Source organism: Microcaecilia unicolor, chromosome 1 (assembly GCF_901765095.1).
Source record: "Microcaecilia unicolor chromosome 1, aMicUni1.1, whole genome shotgun sequence".
In the NCBI taxonomy this organism is placed as follows: Eukaryota; Metazoa; Chordata; class Amphibia; order Gymnophiona; family Siphonopidae; genus Microcaecilia; species Microcaecilia unicolor.
This window is the reverse complement of record NC_044031.1, coordinates 326,591,140-326,615,092: the sequence shown is the minus strand read 5'-3', so window position 1 is coordinate 326,615,092 and position 23,953 is coordinate 326,591,140. Positions and strand designations below refer to the sequence as shown.

The 23,953-nt window shown below is 49.0% G+C and overlaps 1 protein-coding gene across 1 annotated transcript in view; it reads right to left on the bottom strand.

The window, feature by feature from the left end:
* The window catches only part of GCNT2 (glucosaminyl (N-acetyl) transferase 2 (I blood group)), a 112,603-nt gene extending 90,755 nt beyond the window's left edge, over positions 1 to 21,848 (bottom strand). Inside the window, exon 1 of the mRNA XM_030209051.1 lies at positions 20,504 to 21,848. Within this exon, the coding sequence (XP_030064911.1) occupies positions 20,504 to 21,476 (973 nt within the window). The 5' untranslated portion in view covers positions 21,477 to 21,848. The remainder of the gene's footprint in view (positions 1 to 20,503) is intronic.
* Between the last annotated feature and the right edge of the window lie 2,105 nt (positions 21,849 to 23,953).

Sequence of the window (23,953 nt, the reverse complement as noted above, 5' to 3'; positions counted from 1 at the left end):
ACGCTGAAACCACCTTAGGCATGAAGGAAGGCACAGTCCGAACCGTGACCCCGGACTCTGAGAATTGCAGAAATGGGTCTCTACAGGACAGTGCCTGGAGCTCTGACACCCGTCTCGCTGAAGTAATGGCCACAAGAAAAACGGCCTTTAGTGTCAAATCTTTCTCCGACGCTCGCCAAAGTGGCTCAAAAGGAGAAGCCTGCAGGGCCTTCAAAACTAGCCCCAGGTTCCAAGCTGGACAGGGTGTTCGCACGGAAGGCCGGAGCCAAAGCACCCCACTAAGAAACCGTGCCACATCTGGATGAGCAGCTAAAGACACGCCTTCAACCTTACCACGGAGGCCAACGCTGCCACTTGCACCCGCAGGAAATTATAGGCCAAGCCTATTTGTACACCATCCTGCAAAAAGTCAAGAATCGGCGAGACAGGAGCCCGCATGGGTGTGATTGCTTTTGAAGCACACCAAGACTCAAACTGGCGCCAAATCCTGGCATAAGCCACGGAAGTGGAACGCTTGCAGGCCTGCAGGAGAGTGGAAATGACTGTGTTTGAATAACCTTTGTCCCTCAATTGCGCCCTGTCAATCGCCATCCCATAAGACCAAAGCGGCAGGCGTCCTCCATGGCTACCAGGCCCTGTGACAACAGGTTCGGTACCAGAGGTAAAGGAAGGGGAGCCTCCACTAGCATCTGTCGGAGGTCCGCATACCAAGGCCTCCTGGGCCAATCCGGGGCGATGAGGACCACTTCTCCTGGGTGCAGCCGAATCAGCAGGAGCACGCGCCCTATCAAGGGCCATGGAGGGAACACATATAGTAGGCCCGGAGGCCAGGGCTGAGTCAAGGCATCCAACCCTGCCGAGCGAGGATCTCTCCGTCTGCTGAAGAAGCACGGGACTTTGGCATCTGAACTTGTCGCCATAAGATCCATCACGGGCTTGCCCCATTTGGCACATATCTGCAGGAATACTTTGTCTGCTATTTCCTATTCTGCTGGATCGAACTGATGCCTGCTTAGATAATCGGCTTGCACGTTGTTCTGACCTGCAATGTGAGCTGCCGACAGAAACTGAAGATGCAGCTTGGCCCAGTGGCAAATCTGTTTGGCCGCGGCCAGTGCTCTGCACTGAGTGCCGCCTTGTCGATTTATGTAGGCCACTGCTGTCGTGTTGTCCGACATCACTCTGACAGCCAATCCTTCCAGGGTCACTTGAAAGGCCAGAAGTGCCTGAAACACCGCTTTCAACTCCAGGCGGTTGATGGACCACTCCGACTCCTCGGGTGTCCATAGACCCTGGGCATGCTTCCCCTTGCAATGTGCGCCCCAGCCCTTCAGGCTGGCGTCTGTCACTACTAGACACCAATCGGGGAGTGCCAGCAACATTCCTCGCTGCAGCATGCTGTCAAGAGAGCCACCACTCCATGCTGAGTCGAGCCGCAGAGAGCCAGTCTGCATTGATAATCCTGAGAAACTGGAGACCATCTTTGAAGTAGGGAATACTGTAGAGGTCTTAGGTGCGCTCTCGCCCAGGGCACCACTTCCAATGTGGCTGTCATCGATCCCAGCAGCTGGACAATGTCCCAAGCTCGCGGGCGGGGCATCCTCAGGAGCAGACGGACCTGATTCTGAAGCTTGCACCGCCTTAGCTCGGGTAGATATACATAGCCCGAGTCTGTGTCGAACCTGGCCCCCAAATATTCTAGAGATTGCGAGGGGGTCAGGTGACTTTTGGCCATATTGACGACCCAGCCTAGAGATTGAAGTACTGAGACCACTCTGGCTGTAGCTTGATAGCTCTCTGTTACAGAGTCTGCTCTGATGAGCCAGTCGTCTAGGTACGGGTGAACCCTGATACCTTCTCGCCTGAGCAAAGCAGCTACTACCACCATTACCTTCGAAAAGGTTCGGGGAGCTGTGGTGAGGCCAAAAGGCAAGGCTCGGAACTGGAAATGTTTTCCCAACACCGCAAACCTCATAAACTTCTGGTGCGGGGGCCAAATTGGTATGTGCAAGTAAGCTTATTTCAGGTCTAGGGACGTGAGAAACTCTCCTGGCTGTACCGCAGCAATGGCGGAGCACAGGGTTTCCATGTGGAAATGCCGCACTCTCAGGGACTTGTTTAATTCTTTTAAGTCCAAAATAGGGCGAAAAGACCCACCTTTTCGCAGCACCACAAAGTAGATGGAGTATCGGCCGTAGCCGTGTTCGGCGGGAGGTACCGGGGACATGGCCCCTAACCGAATCAGACCTTGCAAAAAGTCTCCTCTACCGCCGCCCGTTTGGCGGCAGAACCGCATCGGGACTCCACCAACACGTCTCTTACTGGGGTGTTGAATTCTATTCTGTAGCCACCTCTGATCAGGTCCAGAACCCACTGATCTGAGGAAATATTGGCCCACTCCTCGGCAAAGAGGGAAAGACGTCCTCCGATGACAGGAAGCGAGGAGGGGGCCGGCGCACCATCATTGAGAGGGTCGCCCCTGAACTCCAGACCTAGAGCCGGTGGCTGCGGAACGCTTGTCCAAGCGAAAGGAGTTCCTCTGCTGAAAAACAGGCACGAGAAGTGAACCCAGCAGAACGCCCCGGGCGGTACCTTCTAGCTTCACGGAAGCGAGGTCTATAAGAGGAGTGGACCACCTGGCCCTTGGAGGAAGGCCTCGGCCTATCTTCGAGCAAGCGCTGGGGTTTAGGATCTCCCAGGCCTTTTAACAATTTTCTCCAACTCCTCACCAAATAGGAGAAGGCCTTGAAAGGGCAACTTCACCAACCTTTGCTTAGAGGCCATGTCCGCTGCCCAATGTCATAGCCAAATAAGACGGCGAGCCGCCACTGCTACTGCCATTTGTTTAGCCGAAGCTCTGACAATATCATAAAGGGCATCAGTCAAAAAGGACAAGGCCGACTCCAGCCACAGAGCCACATCCGAGAAGGGCTCCGCTCCATCTCCGGGCTGTTCCACTGCCTGTTGCAACCACGCCAGGCAGGCTCTAGCAGCATAACAACTGCATTCAGACGCCCGAATAGTAAGACCTGCAATTTCAAAGGACCGTTTAAGTGCTGCTTCCAGCCTACGGTCTTGTATATCCTTCAGGGAAACTCCTCCTTCCACAGGGAGGGTAGTTCTCTTTGTCACCGCAGTGACTAGGGCATCTACTTTAGGCACTGCAAAGCGAGCCAAATGCTCCTCACGCAGATGGTATAATTGCCCCATAGCCCTGGAAACTTTCAAAGGTCCCTCGGGGTCAGCCCACTGAGCAGAAATAAGCTCTTGGATGGAGTCATGCAAAGGAAAGGCTCGAGCAGGCTTTTTGGTACTAGCCATCCTAGGATTCACAGAGGAGGCCGTGCCACTGTCAGGCTCTTCAATAGAAAGGACCTGTAGGGCATCTGAAATAAGCGCTGGCAGCTCATCACGGTGGAAAATCCTCACCGCGGAGGGATCATCCAGATCCTGTGGTAATTCTGCACCTGACTCTGGCTCCTCAGACCACGAAGGCCTGCCAGAACTCTCCGAATCCTCACAGCCCGACCATGGGGGGGAAAAAGGGAGGTGCACCAAAATCTGAAGGGGAATTAGCCCTTCTACGCTTTTCTTTATGCCAATTATCAGGGAAAATAGCCTCAGCGGGCAGTCCCAGGCCAGAATCCACCGGGGGAGACAATAGAAGGGGCCTCAGATGACCCTTGAGGGAGAGCTCTTTTCAGCATTGTATGCTTATTGCAATATAATAACACAAAATCAGGGGAGAAAAACTCGCCCTGGGGCACCCCGAATCCCGTCCGGGGCTAACGGGCCCCCGGCTCCCTGAATAGCCTCAATTCGAGGTCCCCCCCCCCCCCCCGGGCTCAGGGCTCTCTGTCTCTACGGACGGCCGCGCCAGCGGAGATCAAAATGGCGTCTGCTGCCAGCTCTGAGCGGGAAGAATCATCGCTCGCCATGCTCGGGACAACTCTTATACCTGTACAGCACGATTTACAGAGCCCCGCTGCTGATTTGCGCTTGCCACACCAGGAACAGCGCTTTACATTCTCTGCAGCCATCGTCCGAAAAGGCGGGAAAATTCAAAATGGCAGTTTTGCGCCAAAAAACGCCCCGATCGCGGGCCACCCCGGAGGAGTTAGAAAACACTCTACCTCACGGACCGAGTATCACAGCTCCGGTCCCATAGAAGAATCAAAGGAAAACCTCTGTTCTATTTTTGTTTTGTTTTTTAAACGCTGTGAGGAAAGCAGAGGTAATAAGAACTCCGGAGGCTCAGATGAGTGGGAAAGGCAGGGAAGGCGAACCAATGTGCCTGCATCCACTGAGTGGGAAAGGACAGGGCAAAGCAAGCTAATATGTCCACATCCACGGGGGCATGGGTAAGGCAGGGAAAGGGCTAACCTATGTGCCTTCAAAGTGAAGCTGCTATAGCCTCTAACACCCCGGCTAACAACTGGCAAGCCAGGAGCCACCCCAGGCAGATTTTTTGATGGAGCTCGAAGAAGCTGCAGCCACCCTGCTTGGGGAGATAGAGAATACTGAAGAGGCAGTGGAGCTGGCTGGCCATGAGGCACTGTGAAAAGTTGAGTGCTCTCTATCTCCCCCTGCTGGTTGATGGACACAACCCATACGTAATGGCTTCATCTGCTTGATGACAAGGAAGGGTAGATAGTGGGGTTCCCCAGAGGTCTGTGCTGGGATCGCTGCTTTTTAATATATTTATAAATGATCTTGAGATGGGAGTAACTAGTGAGGTAATTAAATTTCCTGACGACATTTATCCAAAGTTGTTAAATCGCAAGAGGATTGTGAAAAATTAAAAGAGGACTTTACGAGACTGGGAGACTGGGTGTCTAAATAAATGAAAGATAACATTTAATGTGAGCAAGTGCAAAGTGATGCATGTGGGAAAGAGGAACCCGAACTACCTACGTAATGCAAGGTTCCACATTAGGAGTCATCGACCAGAAAAGGGATCTAGGCATCATTGTTGATGATACGTTGAAACTCTCAGCTCAGTGGTGGCTAAGAAAGCAAATAGAATGTTAGGTATTAGCAGGAAAGGAATGGAAAACAAAAATGAGGACATTATAATGTCTTTGTATTGCTCCATGATGCGACTGCCCCTCAAATATTGTGTTCAATTCTGGTCAGTGCATCTCAAAAAAAGATATTAGTGGAATTAGAAAAGGTATAGGTGTCCTTCTATTAGGTGTGCTGAAAATGGCATGCGCTGGTGCAGGCATGTGTATTGGACGCATGTAGGTCCATTTTTTAGCACACCTGCAAAAAAAGGCCTTTTTTTGGCTAAAAGTGGACGTGCGGCAAAATGAAAATTTAGCTAATGATCCTACAGGACAATACAAGGGAAAATTAGGTTCTTACCTTGATAATTTTCTTTCCTTTAGTCACAGCAGATGAATCCATTAATTGATGGGTTGTATCCGCCTACCAGCAGGTAGAGATAGAGAACACTGAAAGGACATGGTGTTCCTGGACGCCCAGCCCCCTCTGCCTTCAGTATATGAAATTTCCAAAGCAAAATGAATAAGAAAGGCAATATAACAAACTTTCCTCACAAAGAACAAACGCCCCTGAACCAAAGGAGGGACGTTATAAACCTCCTGCAATAAAAACAGCATGTAGTAACTCTGATAGCTTTATCTTCAAGTACTCCTGATGAGGCACAATGTCTGTATGCAACACCTGTAGAAAAACTAAAGTCAGACAGGGAGGGATCATGGATTCATCTGCTGTGACTAAAGGAAAGAAAATTATCAAGGTAAGAACTTAATTTTCCCTTCCTTGTCATCAACAGCAGATGAATCCATTAACTGATGGGATGTACCAAAGCACTCCCTAAGTAGGGTGGGAACAAGCAACTCCTCGAGCAAGCACCTGTGCTCCAAAATGCGCATCCTGCCGTGCTGCAACATCCAGCCTGTAATGCCGCACAAAAGAGAGCTGAGAAACCCAGGTAGCCGCACGACAGATCTCTTGAAGAGAAAAGACATCCTTCAGCCCATGAAGAGGACATTGCCCTCGTAGAGTGTGCTTTAAAAGCTTCAGGCGGCGACCGCCCTGAAAGCAGATAAGCAGAAAAAATGAGTTCCTTAAGCCAGCGGGCTATAGTGGCCTTAGACACCGGAAACCCCCGTCGGGGACCTGCCAACAGAACAAATAAATGATCAGAATTCCTAAACTCATTTGACATCTGCAGATACTGCCACAGAGCCCTGCGGACATCCAAAAGGCGCAATTGCCCAAAGGAGTCCGGAAACTCCTCCTTACAAAAGGAAGGAAGAAAAATGGGCTGGTTCAGGTGAAAAGCTGAAACCACCTTCGGCAGAAAGGAAGGCACTGTATGAACAGTTACCCCGGATTCTGAGAACTGTAGAAAAGGATCCTGACAAGAAAGAGCCTGAAGTTCAGACACTCTTCTTGCCGAAGTCATTGCCACTAAAAAAAACTGTCTTGAGAGTCACATCCTTCTCAGAAGCCCATTTAAGAGGCTCAAATGGGGATCGCTGGAGCGCCTTCAACATGATCCCCAGGTTCCAAGCCGGACAGGGCGACCGCAAAGGAGGACAGAGATGAAGCGCCCCTCTGAGAAATCGGACAATATCCGGATGAGCAGCAAGGGACAAGCTGGAGACTTTCCCCCGGAAGCAGGCCAATGCTGCCACTTGAACCCAAAGGGAACTGTAGGTCAGGCCCTTTTGTAGCCCGTCCTACAAAAAGTCCAGCAAAAGCGAGACTGTCGTCAGAGTCTGCAAGGTAGACTTTGGAGTACACTACGCCTCAAAAGCGCGCTAGATCCGAGCATAAGTCGCAAAGGTAGACCGCGTGCGAGCCTGCAAGAGCGTGGCAATAACCTTATTAGAATAGCCCTTGTCCCTCAATTGCGCCCTCTCAAGAGCGAGGCCTTAAGACCAAAGCGGCAAGGATCTTCCATAGTCACCGGACCCTGAACTAACAAGTTCGGAACCCGAGACAAAGGAAGAGGCGCGTCCACCAGCATCCACCGGAGATCCGCGTACCAAGGATGCCTTGGCCAATCCGGGACGATGAGAATCACCAATCCTTGGTGCAGGCGAATCCGAAGTAGTACTCACCCTATCAAGGGCCAAGAAGGGAACACATACAGGAGGGCCAAGGTTGAGCCAGGGCATTCAACGCCGCCGAGCGAGGATCTCTCCTTCTGCTGAAAAAGCGAGGGACTTCAGCGTTTACGCTTGACGCCATGAGGTCCAAGCCTGGAGTCCCCCATTTGGCACAAATCTGAATAAACACTTCTTCTGCCAGTTCCCATTCCGCCGGGTCGATTTGATGTCTGCTGAGGAAATCGGCTTGTACGTTGCTCTGACCGGCTATGTGAGCCGCGGACAGCAGCTCTAGGTGGCGCTCAGCCCAGTCGCAGATCTGAGACGCCTCCGCAGCCAGAGCCCTGCACTGAGTGCCACCCTGATGATTGATGTAGGCCACTTCAGCGTCCTGTGGAAGGCCAGAAGAGCCCGGAATATCGCTCTCCGTTCCAAGCGATTGGTGGACCATCCCGCTTCCACGATGGACCACAGACCCTGAGCATAGCGCCCCCAGCAATGAGCTCCCCAGCCAGAAAGGCTGGCATCCGTTATCACCAGACACCAAAAAGGAAGAGCCAGTGGCATCCCCTGCCGCAGCATGCTGTCGGAAAGTCACCAATGCGCTGGGCCGCAGGAAGCCACCTTAGTCTGCGTTGGTATTCCTGGGAAATCGGAGACCATTGCTAAAGCAGAGCAAGCTGCAGCAGCCTCATGTGAGCTCTCGCCCAGGGAACCACCTCTATGGTGGCCTTCATCGATCCCAGGAGCTGAACAAAGTCCCAAGCTTGAGGCCGAGGCATCCGCAGGAGCAGGCAGACCTGATTCTGAAGCTTGAGATGCCTGTTGTCGGGAAGAAAAACGAATCCCGAAGCCGTGTCAAACCGGACCCCCAAATACTCGAGAGACAGAGGGGGTCAGGTGACTTTTGGGCATATTGACTACCCAGCCCAGAGTCTGAAGAACTGAAACAACTCTGGCAATGGCAAGTCGGCTTTCGTCTGCCGAATCCGCTCTGATGAGCCAGTCGTCGAGATAAGGGTGAACTCTGATATCCTCTCGCCTGAGATAGGCAACGACCACTACCATAACCTTGGAAAAAGTCCGAGGGGCAGTTGTCAGGCCGAAGGCAAGGCGCGAAACTGGAAATGTTGGCTCAATACCGCAAACCGGAGAAACCACTGATGCGGCGGCCAGATGGGAATATGCAAATATGCTTCCTTGAGGTTCAGAGATGTGAGAAACTCTCCTGGCTGTACCACCACAATGACGGAGTGCAGGGTTTCCATACGGAAGTGTCGCACTCCTAAGGCCTCGTTGACTCTGCGTAAGTCGAGGATAGGTCTGAACGACCCATCTTTTCGAGGCACCACAAAATAGATGGAGTAGCGACCGCAGCCACGTTCGGCGGGAGGAACCAGAACCACCGCTCTCAGCTTCAGCAACACCTGCAAGGTCTCGTTTACCACGACCGCTTGACGGCAGTGCCGCATCGGGACTCCAAAAACACGTCTCCCACCGGGGCAGCGAATTCTAGGCGGTAACCTTCTCTGATCAGGTCCAGAACCTACTGATCCGAAATAATCTTGGTCCACTCCTCGAGAAAGAGGGAGAGACGACTCCCTACTGCAGGAACAAACGAGTGGACCGGCGCCCCATCATTGTGGAGGATGCCCCTGAACTCCTGGACATTGCCCGGCTGCCACAGTGCGTTTGTCCGAACGAAAGGAGTTTCTCTGCTGGAAACAGGTATGTTGACCAAACCCCACAGAGCGCCCTGGGCGATACCTGCGAGCTTCGTGAAAACGTGGCCTGGAAGAGGAGGGAAAAGAAGGACTTTTGGAAGAAGGCCTCAGCCTATCCTCAGGCAACCGTTGGGACTTAAGAGTCCCCTAGGTCCTTAACAATCTTCTCCAAATTCTCTGCAAATAAAAGAAGACCCCGAAAGGGTAACCTCACCAGCCTTTGTTTAGAGGCCATGTCAGCCGCCCAATGCCAGAGCCAAAGAAGGCGGCAGGCAGCAACCGCCATAGACATCTGCTTAGCTGAAGCTCTGAACAGATCACAAAGGGCATCAGCCAAAAAAAGACAAGGCAGACTCCATTCGCAGGCCGACCTCAGCGAGGGAACCCGCTCCATCGGCGGGCTGCTCATCCGCCTGCTGCAACCAGGAAAGGCAGGCGCGAGCTGCATAGGAACTGCAAATAGCCGCCCGAAAGGACAGGCCCGAGATATCAAAGGATCACTTTAGTGCGGATTCCAGCTGCCACTCCTGCATATCTTTCAAAGCGACCCCTCCCTCCAACGAGAGAGTAGTCTTTTTAGTCACAGCCGTGACTAATGCATCCACTTTAGGCATCCCAAAGAGGGCCAACTGACTTTCACTCAGAGGGTAAAGGTGACACATAGCCCTGGCCACCTTCAAGGGACCATCAGGGTCAGACCATTGAGCTGAAATAAGCTCTTGGATGGAAGTATACATGAGAAAAGCCCGAGAAGGCTTCTTAGTACTAGCCATCCAAGGATTAATAAAAGAGGCAGCGCCCTTGTCTGGATCTTCAATACAAAGGGCCTGTAAGGCACCAGAAATGAGAGCTGGCAGCTCGTCGCAGTGAAAAATCCAAACTGCTTTAGGGTCATCCAACTCCTGTGGCAAGCAGCCACCCTCGTCTGGATATCAGTCCGTGAGGGCCTGCCAGACCCCTCAGACTCCCCGAAACTAGACCACGGGGGAGAACAGGGTGAAGAGTCCCCCTCAGAAGGGGTATTCACTCATCTGCACTTAGCATCAGCCAAAAGCTCAGGGGAAGAAATAAAGTGTCCAGCAGACGCTGGGCTATCAAGAACTGGAGGCAACCCAATCCAAAAGGAATTGTCAGGAGCCTCAGGCAGTGCTCTTTTTAAGATAAAAGCCTTATGCATCAGCAGCACAAATTCAGGGGAGAAAAACTCACCCTGTGCATCTGCCCCCACATTGGGGGAAGCGGAGGCAATAGCTCCTCTAGAAACCTCGAAACGAGGCGCCCCCCTGCACTCAGACCCCTCCACAACCACGAGGGTCGAGTCACGCGGCACCTCCAATATGGCGCCTGCTGCCAACTCCGTTGGGTGGGAAGAATCACCGTCCGCCATGCTCATGCCAGCATTAGCATCTAGGCAGCATGTGCTGCAAAGCCCCGCTGCTGATCTGCGTTTCCCACAGTGGGAGCAGCGCTTAACCCCTTCAGCAGCCATCAAATACAGAAAACAAAATGACGCCTTCACACCAAAACTTACCCCGCACAGAGCGCTGTCAGCGGGAACCTCCCCGGAGGAGCTGGGCACCACTCTCACCTCAGGAGACCGAGTCAAATGAGCTTCGGTCAAGCTGCACCGAACCAGGATCTCTGGAGAAAGCCTCAGAAATCGCCACGCTGAGAAAGTGAGACTCGCTCTTTTTTTTTTTTTTTACTGTGAGGAAAGTTAGATTAAGGCAGCCTCAGAGGAACTCTGGGAGGAGGGGGAATGGGGTAAGGCAGGGACAGGGAAAACCAAGTATGCCTTTAAGTGGGCACCACCAGCCACAATACCCCCCGCTCTACTGGCAAAGCGCAGGAGCCACCCCAGGCAAAAATCCAGGAGCTGAGAAAGCGACGTCCACACCTGCTGGGAGATAGAGATATACTGAAGGCAGAGGGGGCTAGGCATCCAGGAACACCATGTGCTTTCAGTGTTCTCTATCTCCACTTGCTGGTAGGTGGATACAACCCATCCGTTAATGGATTCATCTGCTGTTGATGACAAGGAAATGTCTTCTCTTTATGAAGTTCACCTCGGCCTTTTTGCCTAAGGTTTGAGCCATGAGCTGGGGGAAAGTACCAGCTTAGCCTTTTGTCTGAGATGGAGAACCTGTAGAACAAGTGAGGGTGCCACTCTATCACCTGACTCTGCTGGGCACATGAAATTATTTGGACCCTGGCTAAATGGGAAGATTAAATCTTCTGTTACACTCCAGTGATTTCCAAGAATTCAGGGTACATAAATTGTATTCCATTGTGGGAATGAAACCTGGACAACAGAAAGAAATCATTCCTTAAACCACTCATGTGCATCAAAAAACACCTCTCACACTACCTTACCTAACAGCTTTCCATCTAAATCCCCATTTACCTTCAGCCTATTATCGATTGTATTTAAGATCTTGAAATGACTACATCATAACAACACTCTGTAAGCCACATTGAGCCTGCAAAAAGGTGGGATAATGTGGGGTACAAATGCAATAAATAAAAAATAAAATAAAGCACAACAGAGGAAGAAGACTGGTAGGCACCTAATAAATTACTCTTATTTTGCTCAGGGTAAATCCATTAAGACTTGCTTTTCAGTGACTAGATTTTTATGATGCACATCAAGCATTATCTTAAAGGCCATAGTACTTGCTTACCTTCTAATTTATCACATCTATTCAAGTATGCTTTTACTTGTATGTATTGCATACCGTTCACATTGATCATAAAAGACATACTTCATATAAATTACCCAGGTCTGCCTTTGTTCTGTGATTTCTCAGCTCCCATTATCACAAGTAAACATTGGATAAAATTCCATATGTAAGTGACTTCATGCTTTTATTCATCCCACGAGTTGTGGTCATGCTGGTGACAGCTCAACTTACTCTATAGGCCTCCTAGGGGAAACGAAGCAGTTACATCAAAGGTATAACACAAGGTAGTGTAATATCATGATTAAGATAATGAAAATTCTTAATTCAGCCCAACCATATCCTTGTTCTCACTAGTGAAGTGATAAGTCACATCACATAATAATATTCTCTAACAATTCAATAACGTACTGATCTCTTGATGTAAAATATGGAGAAGGTCAGTGCTCCAGCTCCTCTATTTTTTTTTACTGTCCAACTCCAGCTTCAACTCCAATTCCTACTGATATTAATTAGGCTTAAGTTTTTTTTGTTCTGGATTTTGTAAGGTCTCCACCACCGGGAGACTCTTGGAAAATTGAGTCCCTCGGCCCTTTAGCTGAGCTGTGTGCTGTAATCCACTGCTAAAGAGCACACGGCAATCCACAAGGTCAGATCATTATACTTTACTAGTAAAAGAGGCCCGTTTCTGAGAAAATGAAATGGGCGCTAGCAAGGTTTTTGTCGCCCACACCCCCCCCCACCCCTTCGTTGTTCTGCCATTGCTCCGCCCTCAACGTCATGACATTTGACGCGAGGGCGGGGCCCGGAGCGATTTCGCAACCCCCCCCCCACCTCCCTCCCTGTGAACCCCTTCGTTGTTCTGCCATCAAGGTTTTCGTCGGCAACACCCCCCCTCCCTGCCTGCCAACCCCTTCGTTGTTCTGGCATTGCTCTGCCCTCAACGTCATGACGTTTGACTCAAGGGCGGGGCCCGCAGCGATTTCCCACCCCCCACCCCCGCCTCCCTGCCAACCCCTTCGTTGTTCTGCCATTGCTCCGCCCTCGAGGGCGGGGCCCGGAGCAATTTTGGTGGCTTCACCACCACGAACCTTCAAACCTTTTTGAAGGAAGTCAGGGCTTGGCTTCACTGACGTCACTGTCTTCAGAACGTTGAAGGTGAGTTTTATATATATATATATATATATATATATAGATTGTAAACCCTTTGTGTCAACTGCTCCTCCAAAGGTAGTTCCCACCACAGCATTTCTCAAGAAGCATAGCAGTTCAACAGCATAGTATTCAAAACAAGACAAAAAAAACCCCAAAAGGTTGCAAAATCTGAGCAGTTCATATAAAGCAGTTATGCAAAGCAATTTAAAGTAGCTCAAAAAGGGCTCAAACTCCCAGCAGTTCATGTATAGCAGGTATGCAAAGTAATTCTCCAAACACGGTAGCTCCAGAAAGGGGTCAAACCCTCCCCAGCAGTTCATGTCAGCAGTTAGGTAAAACAATTCCCCAAACACAGCAGTTCAGAAAGGGTTCAAACTCCCAGCAGTTCATGTATAGCAGTTATGCCCAAAACCACCACTCTCTCCCTTTCAAAAGAAATCAACCTAGGGAGAGTGGCAGGGGTCCCTCCCCACCCAGGCCAGCATTATACCCTGACCACCACCCGCATGACCCTTCCGTGGTAAACCTGCTCTCTCAGCTCCCCTTGTGGGATAGTCACCTTTTCCCTTCTTCTACCAGGCTCTCCTGAGCAGCCCTCTCCTGCTTCACTTCCCTTCCTTCCAGTTTAGTCAGAGCAGCAATCTCCATCGGCTCCTCTTGCTCTAGTTCCTCCCCTCTTTTCTTCCCCTTGCCAGTCCATAGGTTCCTCCCCACACCCATTGCTCAGCTGCTCTCCATTTACTTGATTGGGCAGGTTCAGAACTCCTTCCCTCATCCTGGCTCTCTGGCGCAGGTTTTTCCAACTCCCTTCTCTTGCCCTTCTCCTGACCTCTGGGGCTGTTGGGGATTGAAGTCCCTGTTTCTACCATGGGACCTACTCAGGGGCTGCTGGAAATTGTAGTCTTTTCCTTTTCTCCAATCCCCCAGGGGAAAAGACTCCTTTTCTCTACCCAGTCTCCCTCCCTCTCGAGCCTCCTCGAGTCTCCATGTGCCTTCATTCTCCCTCTCACCCTCATATTCCTCACAATTTGTAATGTTTGTTTCAAAACTGGAGCGCGTACATTTTTACCAACTCCAACGCCACCCAAAATTGCTGCCAATTCCATAGCCCTGGAGAAGACATTATAAAGTAGCATACTATCCACCTTATAATTGAAAGAGAAAAACGCCTAGATTTCGACCCAAATCGGGAGATAGACGTTTATCTCACAAAAACGAATAAATCGGTATAATGGAAAGCCGATTTGGACGTTTTCAACTGCACTCCATCGCGGAAGCGTACAAAGTTGACGGGGGCGTGTCGGAGGCGTGGCGAAGGTGGAACTGGGGCGTGGTTATCGGCCGAGGAGAGATGGGCGCCTTTCGCCGATAATGGAAATAAAAGTATGCTTTTGTAGCTAGAATTTAGGGCACTTTTCCTGGACCCTGTTTTTTCACGAACAAGGCCCCAAAAAGTGCCCTAAATGACCAGATTACCACCAGAGGGAATCGGGGATGACCTCCCCTGACTCCCCCAGTGGTCACTAACCCCCTCCCACCACAAAAAATGATGTTTCACAACTTTTTATTTTCACTCTCAAATGTCATACCCACCTCCCTGGCAGCAGTATGCAGGTCCCTGGAGCAGTTGTTAGGGGGTGCAGGGGACTTCAGGCAGGTGGACCCAGGCCCATCCCCCCCCCACCTGTTACAATTGTGATGCTTAATGCTTAGTCGTCCAACCCCCCCAAACCCACTGTACCCACATGTAGGTGCCCCCCAGCACACCTTAGGGCTATAGTAATGGTGTAGACTTGTGGGCAGTGGGTTTTGAGGGGGATTTGGGGGGCTCAACACACAAGGGAAGGGTGCTATGCACCTGGGAGCTCTTTTACCTTTTTTTTTTTGTTTTTCTAAAAGTGCCCCCTAGGGTGCCCGGTTGGGTTGGTGTCCTGGCATGTGAGGGGGACCAGTGCACTACGAATCCTGGCCCCTCCCACGAACAAATGCCTTGGATTTATTCGTTTTTGAGCTGGGCGCTTTCATTTTCCATTATCACTGAAAAACAAAAACGCCCAGCTCACAAATTGTCAAATAAAACATGGACGTCTATTTTTTACGAAAATACGGTTCGGTCCGCCCCTTCACGGACCCATTCTCGGAGATAAACGCCCATGGAGATAGATGTTTTCGTTCAATTACGCCCCTCCAAGCCATATTATGTATTGTTATTTGAATATTTTTACAGTTGTAATTGTCTATTGCTTATGTTTAACTTAATTTTTGCTGTACACCGCCTGGAGTGAATTCCTTCAAAAAGGTGGTAAATAAATCCTAATAAATAAACCAACAGGCCTCTCTCCCCACCCCCAAAGTGTGCTGTCAACTATGTTCCTTCATCCTCCTGATAGCTATGACTGAAGTGGTTGCCTCTTGGCATCACTTATCACCATGACCCAGGTCTGTCTGTCTCTCTCACTCTTGTACCACCATCTCAACCAGTCTGTCTCTCTCCCATTCATCTCTCCACATCAGTTAGTATGTTTCACTCATTCTCCAAGCACCCCCCTACTCTGCCCCAGCAGTATCAAGCCACTCACTCTTCAGTTATCAGCCTCAAGTCAGCTGATTACACCCCTCCTTCCCCTTACTTTACTGCTGCCACAGAAAGGCCTTTTCTTCTATCTACACTGAACCACTGCTGCTGAGCTGTCAGTGAACCTGAGCTGTGCAGTGCAGGAAGAGATTGTTGATCATGCAGTTTCAAATCTGCATATACTTTCAAACCTCTTCCTGTATACTGCAGCTCACATTCACCGAGAGTTCAGAAGTGGCGCAGTGCAGATGGAAGAAAAGGCCTTTTCTGCAGCCAAAGCAGCTAAGTGTGTAAACACTATTTTGAAGGACAAAATCCAGGGCACTAGGGTCTACATTCTAGGTGCTTGTCAAGCCCTGCAATACATAATAAAGTTAAGCATAATAATACAATTTATAGTATACTCTCCCTGTCACAAACCCACATCATTCAAAATGTAGCCGTCCAGTACAATGCCATACTAAGTGTTGTGTGAGTGGTCCAGTCACAAAGGGTGCAAGTATGGAGGGGAACAAAAAAATCGATCTCAGTGGCAGTGGCAAAGCGGGCAGGGGGGGCCACTGGGCGAGTTGCACAAGGCACAAGTATAGCTTAGTATGATCCTGTGTTTAGAAGCCACTCCATGCAGGGTATCCCCCAAGTGCCAGCTACCAATTCTGGTCAGTCAGTTTCAGTAATCATTGGTCATAAATCTGTCAATGTCCCTCTGCCCTGCAAATACATTTCTGGACAGATCATAGTTGTACCACTCAGAAGCTGAAAAGAACTTATACATAAGGGCCAAGAATGTCTGTGGACAAAATAACTCTCTGAAAATTTAACAGGACGGGACCAAAATTTGGAGGGGGGGGGGGGGGGAACGACCTATAAAGAAACACATTAGGTTTGAAAATAAGCAAGACTGGACCGGAGTTCCAAAGATGATCCAGTACATTTGCATGGGAGAAGTAGTTACAACTTTTGTAGCATTGAACCACTGATAAAACAGCAACTTCAGAATCGCTCCTTCCAAACCACCTACTGATTACAAACACACACCTACCTATACATGAAATACACGTACACAATTGGGCTTATTTTCAAAGCACTTAGCCTCCCAAAGTTCCATAGAAACCTATGGAACTTAGCCTCCCAAAGTGCTTTGAAAATATGCCTCATTAATGTGAACTACTTAAGACTTATCTCTTCGAGAAAATCTATGGCAAGGATCAAAACACATAAAGCCCATACAATCTCATAGACACGCACCAATACACTCTCTGAACCTCTACTCCCGCGCTCTCACCACTCTTAAACCCTACCCACAGATAAAATTGTCAGACCTCCCTGTTCCCTCGATAATGTTTTGCCCCCCTCTCAACTCACCACTGTTATATTCCACTGTTCTATCGAATATCCTGAATTTACTCTGTCTTATATAATTCTTCACAATGTAACCCATAATTGTACTGCAACCAATTGCACTTCCATCTTTTACAATGTATTGTAAGCCACACTGAGCCCGCAAATAGGTGGGAAAATGTGGGATACAAATAAACAAACATGGAATGGAAATAATTCCATGAGGCATGCAGTTTTCCACCAAGCACCTTATCAATTCAGGAGCATATACTGTATTTCATTTCCTTTGCTATAAATTTGTAACTCAGTGACTGAACCCTATAGTTTTCTTAATTGTTGCTATGTATGGTGACCCCTAGTGACTAAACCATGTGAATTGCTACTGATGAAAAGCCCACAATAGAAAATATTACAGAAAAAAATGGGAGTATTAATTAAGTGGCAGCAATACAAATCAGATGAATAATGCTTGAAATTAAATATATATCTATGTATTACAATGAGGCATCAGACATGCACTGTAAATTGGCTATAGGATCTCCTATAATATACAAGTACATAAGTATTGCCATACTGGAACAGATCGAAGGTCCATCAAGCCCAGAATCTTGTTTCCAACAGTGGCCAATCCAGGTCACAAATACCTGGCAAGATCCCAAAGCAGTACAATACATTTTATGCTGCTTATTCTAGAAATAAACAGTGGATTTTCCCCCAAGTCCATTTTAATAATGCTATATGGACTTTTCCTTTAGGAAGCCATCCAAACCTTTTTTAAACCCCGCTAAGTTAATGCTTTTACTACATTTTCTGGCAACGAATTCCAGAGTTTAATTACACGTTGAATGAAGAAATATCTCCAATTCGTTTTAAATTTACTAATTTGTAGCTTCATTGCGTGCCCCCTATTCCTAGTATTTTTGGAAAGAGTGAACAAGCGATTCATGTCTACCCCTTCCACTCCACTCATTATTTTATAGACCTCTATCGTATCTCCCCTCAGCCATATTTTTTCAAAGCTTAAGGGCCCTAGCTGCTTTAGCCTTTCCTTATAGGGAAGTCATTGCATCCCTTTATCATTTTCGTCACCCTTCTCTGTACCTTTTCTAATTCCACCATATCTTTTTTGAGGTGCGGTGACCAGAATTGAACACAATAATCGAGGTGCGGTCGCACCATGCAGTGATACAAAAGCATTATAACGTCCTCATTTTAGTTTTCCATTCCTTTCCTAATAATACCTAATATTCTATTTGATTTCTTAGCTGGCACAGCACACTGAGCAGATGGTTTCAACATATCATCAACAATGACGCCTAGATCCACTTCCCGGTCAGTGACTCCTAATATGAAACCTTGCATTACATAACTATAACTCAGCTTCCACTTTCCCACATGCATCACTTTGCACTTGCTCACATTAAACGTCATCTGCCATTTAGATGCCCAGTCTCGTAAGGTCCTCTTGTAATTTTTTACAATCCTCTTGCAATTTAACAACTTTGAATAACTTTGTGTTGTCAGCAAATTGAATTACCTCACTAGTTACTCCCATTTCTAGATAATTTATAAAAATGTTAAAAAGCAGCGGTCCCAGCACAGACCCCTGGGGAACCCCACTATCTTCCATTCTCTATTGAGAATACTTACCATTTAACCTTACTCTCTATTTTCTATCTTTTAACCAGTTTTTAATCCACAATAGAACACTACCTCTTATCCTATGACTTTCCAATTTCCTCTGGAGTCTTTCCTGGGGTCCACCGGATCGGCTTCTGGGGTAATTGCATATAGTTGCTAAAACATTAAATTTCACTGGTGAAAAAACACCATCTTGGACATGGATAGCATTTTTTGCCAGTAAAATTTTACTTTTTAACGACTATATGCTATTACCCCGGAAGCAGGTCGGGTGGACCGAAATGCCATCCGTTGAGTGTTGCTAAGGTTTTGACAACGCTGTGCTCTGCATGAGCAGATAAGTAGTCGCTCTTTGGTTCATTACCAAACATTTTATACGTTGTAGTGGTGTTCTAAGTTGTAGATGTGCCTGTTTACTACATGTTTTATGACAATGGAGGCAAATGATTGATCACACCTGAAGGGCTCGAATTTGGAACAGTTGTGCACTACATGAGATCCTATAGCCAATTTACAGTGCATGTCTCATGCCTATTTGTTATACATAGATATATATTTATTTTTGAGCATTAATTCATTTGACTGATGAAAAGACCAACATTATTTGTTGCCCTAGGACAGTTGTGCCTTGTGGTTAAATTGTCAAATCCATCCTTTGAAATCTATTAACAATGACATTTCATAGTTTGATATATTATCACACGGTTTAATTTTATTTCCAAATCAACAGAACTTCTTTGTTAAATTATTTAACTGCATGTTCTGAATGCCATTGAATTTGAGAAACAAAAGATTGTGTTCCACAAATCCAGTCCATTGTCAGGGTTCCTTCAGCTATTTACATTCGAAGAGAGGGATCAAAGTGCTACAGGAGTCCAACCTGATCGTTCCAAGAGAACTATGCGCTAGATGCTGCCGAAAAGCATAAAGATCAAAGACTTACTCCAGCAATATCAGGTTGGACGATGACCCTTTTCAGTGACAACATTAAAAGTGAAAAACTAGTATCTAAACCTGGAGGAGACCAATACAAAGTTAATTTGTAACAGAGTGAATCTAGCTTTGAAAGCAGTGGCGTAGCCAAGGGTGGGCTTGGGTGGGCCCAGGCCCACCCACTTTGGGTTCAGGCCCACCCAGTAGCAGTATACCTATGATGTGGCTGGCAGGGATCCCCAAGCCCCAGCAGCCGAAAACTCCCAACAAGTGTCCTTCCTGCATACCTTGTAAGTAGCAGATCTTCGCCTGCAGTGAGCAGTGACATACATACTGCTCGCACCGGCCCCACAGCCTTCCCTCTGATGTATTTCTGTCTAGGCGGAAACAGGAAGTTGCATCAGAGGGAAGGGTGTGTGGGGCTAGCACGAGCAGTGTGTATTAGTTGCTGCTCGCTGCTGGTGAAAATCTAGTATTTAAAAGGTATACGTGAGAGGGGGATGTTTGAGAGACCATATGGCATGCAGGCGAGAAAAGGAGAGACCAAATCACCTTGGGATGGGGCGAGGTTCTCTGCCCACCCATCTTCGGCCGGCCCACCCAAAATTGGGTGTCTGGCTACGCCCATGTTTGAAAGTAGTGTTTACACACTGGAAAGCTTTACAACAAACTACTTATCAAGAATGGTGGAATTTATTGTTTCAAACCTATAAATTTGAAACATATTTTGCTTAAAAAAACATCTCGATATGCTCTTTATAAAGAAAAATGGGCTCCATTGATATCCTATTTTGAAGATGTGACGTGAGAGGAGTATATTGTACTTTTTCTTTTTTTCTTCACATATATTATTACTATCTGTGTCACATGCATGAACTTTATACTACTTACATACTTTAAGGTGTCTTTTTTTTAACTCAATTTAAATATATTGTAGTACTATTGTTGTTATTATTGATGTTCTCTATTACAAAATCAATAAAAATATTAAGACTACAAAAGTTCAGGGACGGAACAAAAGGTAACAACAATTCAACCCATTGATCAGAGGAATATCGTTTGGGACTTTATAAATAGCTTATCTTTAACATAGTAACTTTAGACCAAAGTACAGCTGTATATAAGGGTAGGATGGGCGACCATCCGGTGCACAACAGCACCCTTTGAGGCATATTTTCAAAGCACTTAGCCTCCCAAAGTTCCATAGGTTTCTATGGAACTATGCCTTTTGAAAATATGCCTTTTAGGCTTCTACTAAAGAAGAGCCCATAGGAATAAAATGAGCCCTGCTACAGATAACCGAGCTAATCTTTAGTAAAAGACCCCCTTTAAAGCTAAGCATAGGCAAGACACTCCTCCCAAGGTACTTACCAGGGATTCTATTCAGCGTGACCCAGTAGTGCTCATCCGGGCTGTAGGTGTCCATAGACCACTTGAGCAGGTCTACCGCAATCGGATCCTCCAAGACGAAACGGGCGAACTGGCGACTGAGAGCGACGTAGGCCGAGCCGAAGAAAATAGTGATGTTGTGCGGGGGCGGCGCCTTGAGCGCGTTCGTGCGACGCACAGTGGCCGGCGAGGCAACGATGTGCTCGCGGTGCACGTACTTGGTGCGCGGGACGGCGTGCGCTGGTGGCAATATCCCGGGCGTTAGGTTGTGGCCCTGGAAGCTCTTCAGGTGGCGCACGATCTCACGGTTGGTCTTCAGCGGGAAGTCCTGGCCGCAAGCATTGAGCACGTAGCGCCAGGGCACCGCGGAGGCTTGTAGGTCGCGCAGGCAGTGCACGTCGGCCAAGAGGCGCGAGATGCCCGCATAGACCACGGGTTCGGCGCGCGATGCCAGGAAGGCGTTGGGGAAGCAGGCGGCCAGCTCGCGCACGGCCTCTCGGAAGGCGGCGGGCGCCCGCTCGTCCACGTGCAGACAGTAGAGGTTCTGCGGCGCGTAGATAGCACGGAAGACGCGCTCGAAGGTGCGGAACTCGTGATGCAGCGTCAGGATGTAGGCCAGCGGGAAGGCGGCCTCTTCGGCCGACAGCGGCATTGTCACGTAGTGGCTCTCGCGCACGTACTCGCCGCAGGGGACCCCGGCGGGGGCGGGCTGCAGAAGGACCGCGGGGTCGCCGTTATCACCTCCTTCCCGAGCAGGAGCTTCCTCTCCTTGCAGTAGGGCGGTGCAAGTAGCGATCAGCTCGCTCCTCTCCGATGTGATGTTAGCTCGGTGGCGCTGCTGCTGATTCGCCGCCAACCGCGGCTCCCGCTCCTCCAGGCGGGTTTTGTAGAGCACGAAGAGCACGGCCACCACCAACACGGGCGCGAGGAAGGCGCAGCGCATCCACGAGCTCATCGCCGGGACCGTAAACTGAGGAGGGAGGGGGTCAGGGGGAGTATTCTTCTGGCTCCAGTTCAGCGGTGGGGTGGGGGCGCGCCCAGCTGATGCTGCTTTATCTGTGTTCTCTGATAGTCCCTCCCCGATAATGGTGTTGAGGATGCAGCAGGGTTTTTTTTTCCCTTCACAACCCTGACAGGATGTGTCTCGCTAATGATTCACACGTTCCGCTACCGCATTTCTTTCATTTCCCCTAACTCGTCAGCGCTAGCCACCTGCTCGCTCTGGATCTCTGCTCGCAGCCGCTATTTCCTTCTCCAGTCCAGCCCCAACTAACTGAAATAATCTCCGCGGTGAGGCAGGTAGCTGGCTCCGTTCTCCGCCCTCTTTCGATGTCATTTGCTTTTGAAAGCTCCTCTTTCCCGTCTGGGCTGATCCTATATAAACTGCTGCTGCATCTTGTCGTTGCACTGATCGCGCTCGTTGGGACTTTCCCGCGATCTTTAGCGCACATCTCTTCTAACAGTTTATGCTGCTCGTGTGCTGCCGATTTTTGTTTATTTCTGCCTTTACTGATTTCCAATCAGTTAACTTCTGGAGCTGCAAGGTTTGCCGCCTGCCTCACTCCAACTTCGGCTGCAGGTTTGCTCCAATCCATAGGTACCACCATCATTTTGAAATGATTGGGGATGCCTGGGCTGGTCTTTGCAAGTGCGGGGCCCTATGCAGACCAATTTGGTGGGGCCCCATCCTAGCCCCGCCCCTGCCCCACCCATTGATAAGATTATTCAATTTTTAGAAAATTTTTTATTTATGAAATTTCTAAATAAAGACAAATGAAGCTAAACTTGTACAGAAAAACTGATTGAAATAATAAGCACAATGCTATCATGAAACCCCCCCTCCCAAGAAATTATTCAGTTCAAAGTCCACAATTAGTAGTTCCAATTCTCAAACCCGGGGAGAGGGGGGGGGGGGGGTCAGAGGTGCAGACACACAATCTCTCCACTGCAAAACACTATACACAAACTTGTGCAAAAAGACAGTCAGAACCTTACCAAACCATAACAGCACTAATTCCAAAGACAGGACGAGCTACAACCTTATGCATGGAAAGGCAGAACTGTAATTACACCAGGCTCTAAAACACCAATACACTACCTTGTGAAAAAAAGGGCTGCAAATACTACACGCTAGCAGGATACTGTACCTTGATCACACCTGAAAAACACATGACACAACAAATATGAGATGGCTACAGAATAGAATTCAACGCCCCAGTAAGAGACGTGTTTGTCGAGTCCCGATGCGGTTCTGCCGCCAAACGGGCGGTGGTAGAGGAGACTTTGCAAGGTCTGATTCAGTTAGGGGCCATGTCTCTGGTACCTGCCGCCAAACACGGCTACGGCCGATACTCCATCTACTTTGTGGTGCCACGAAAAGGTGGGTCTTTTCGCCCTATTCTGGACTTAAAGAATTAAACAAGTCCCTGAGAGTGCGGCATTTCCACATGGAAACCCTGCGCTCCATCATTGCTGAGGTACAGCCAGGAGAGTTTCTCACGTCTCTAGACCTGAAAGAAGCTTACTTGCACATGCCAATTTGGCCCACGCACCAGAGGTTTCTGAGGTTTGCAGTGTTGGGAAAACATTTCCAGTTCCGGGCCTTGCCTTTTGGCCTCGCCACAGCTCCCCGAACCTTTTCGAAGGTAATGATGGTAGTAGCTGCTTTGCTCAGGCGAGAAGGTATGAGGGTTCACCCGTACCTAGACGACTGGCTCATCAGAGCAGACTCTGTAACAAGAGGAGCTATCAAGCTACAGCCAGAGTGGTCTCAGTACTTCAATCTCTAGGCTGGGTCGTCAATATGGCCAAAAGTCACCTGACCCCCTCGCAATCTCTAGAATATTTGGGGGCCAGGTTCGACACAGACTCGGGCTATGTATACCTACCCGAGCTAAGGCGGTGCAAGCTTCAGAATCAGGTCCGTCTGCTCCTGAGGATGCCCCGCCCGCGATCTTGGGACATTGTCCAGCTGCTGGGATCGATGACAGCCACATTGGAAGTGGTGCCCTGGGCGAGAGCGCACCTGAGACATGTACAGTATTCCCTACTTCAAAGATGGTCTCCAGTTTCTCAGGATTATCAATGCAGACTTTCTTGGCTCCCTGCGGCCCGACTCAGCGTGGAGTGGTGGCTCTCAGACAGCATGCTGCGGCGAGGAATGCCGCTGGTGCTCCCCAATTGGTGTCTAGTAGTGACAGATGCCAGCCTGAAGGGCTGGGGCGCACATTGCAAGGGGAAGCATGCCCAGGGTCTATGGACACCCGAGGAGTCGGAGTGGTCCATCAACCGCCTAGAGTTGAAATCGGTGTTTCAGGTGCTTCTGGCCTTTCAAGTGACCCTGGAAGGATTGGCTGTCAGAGTGATGTCGGACAACACGACAGCAGTGGCCTACATAAATCGACAAGGCGGCACTCAGTGCAGAGCACTGGC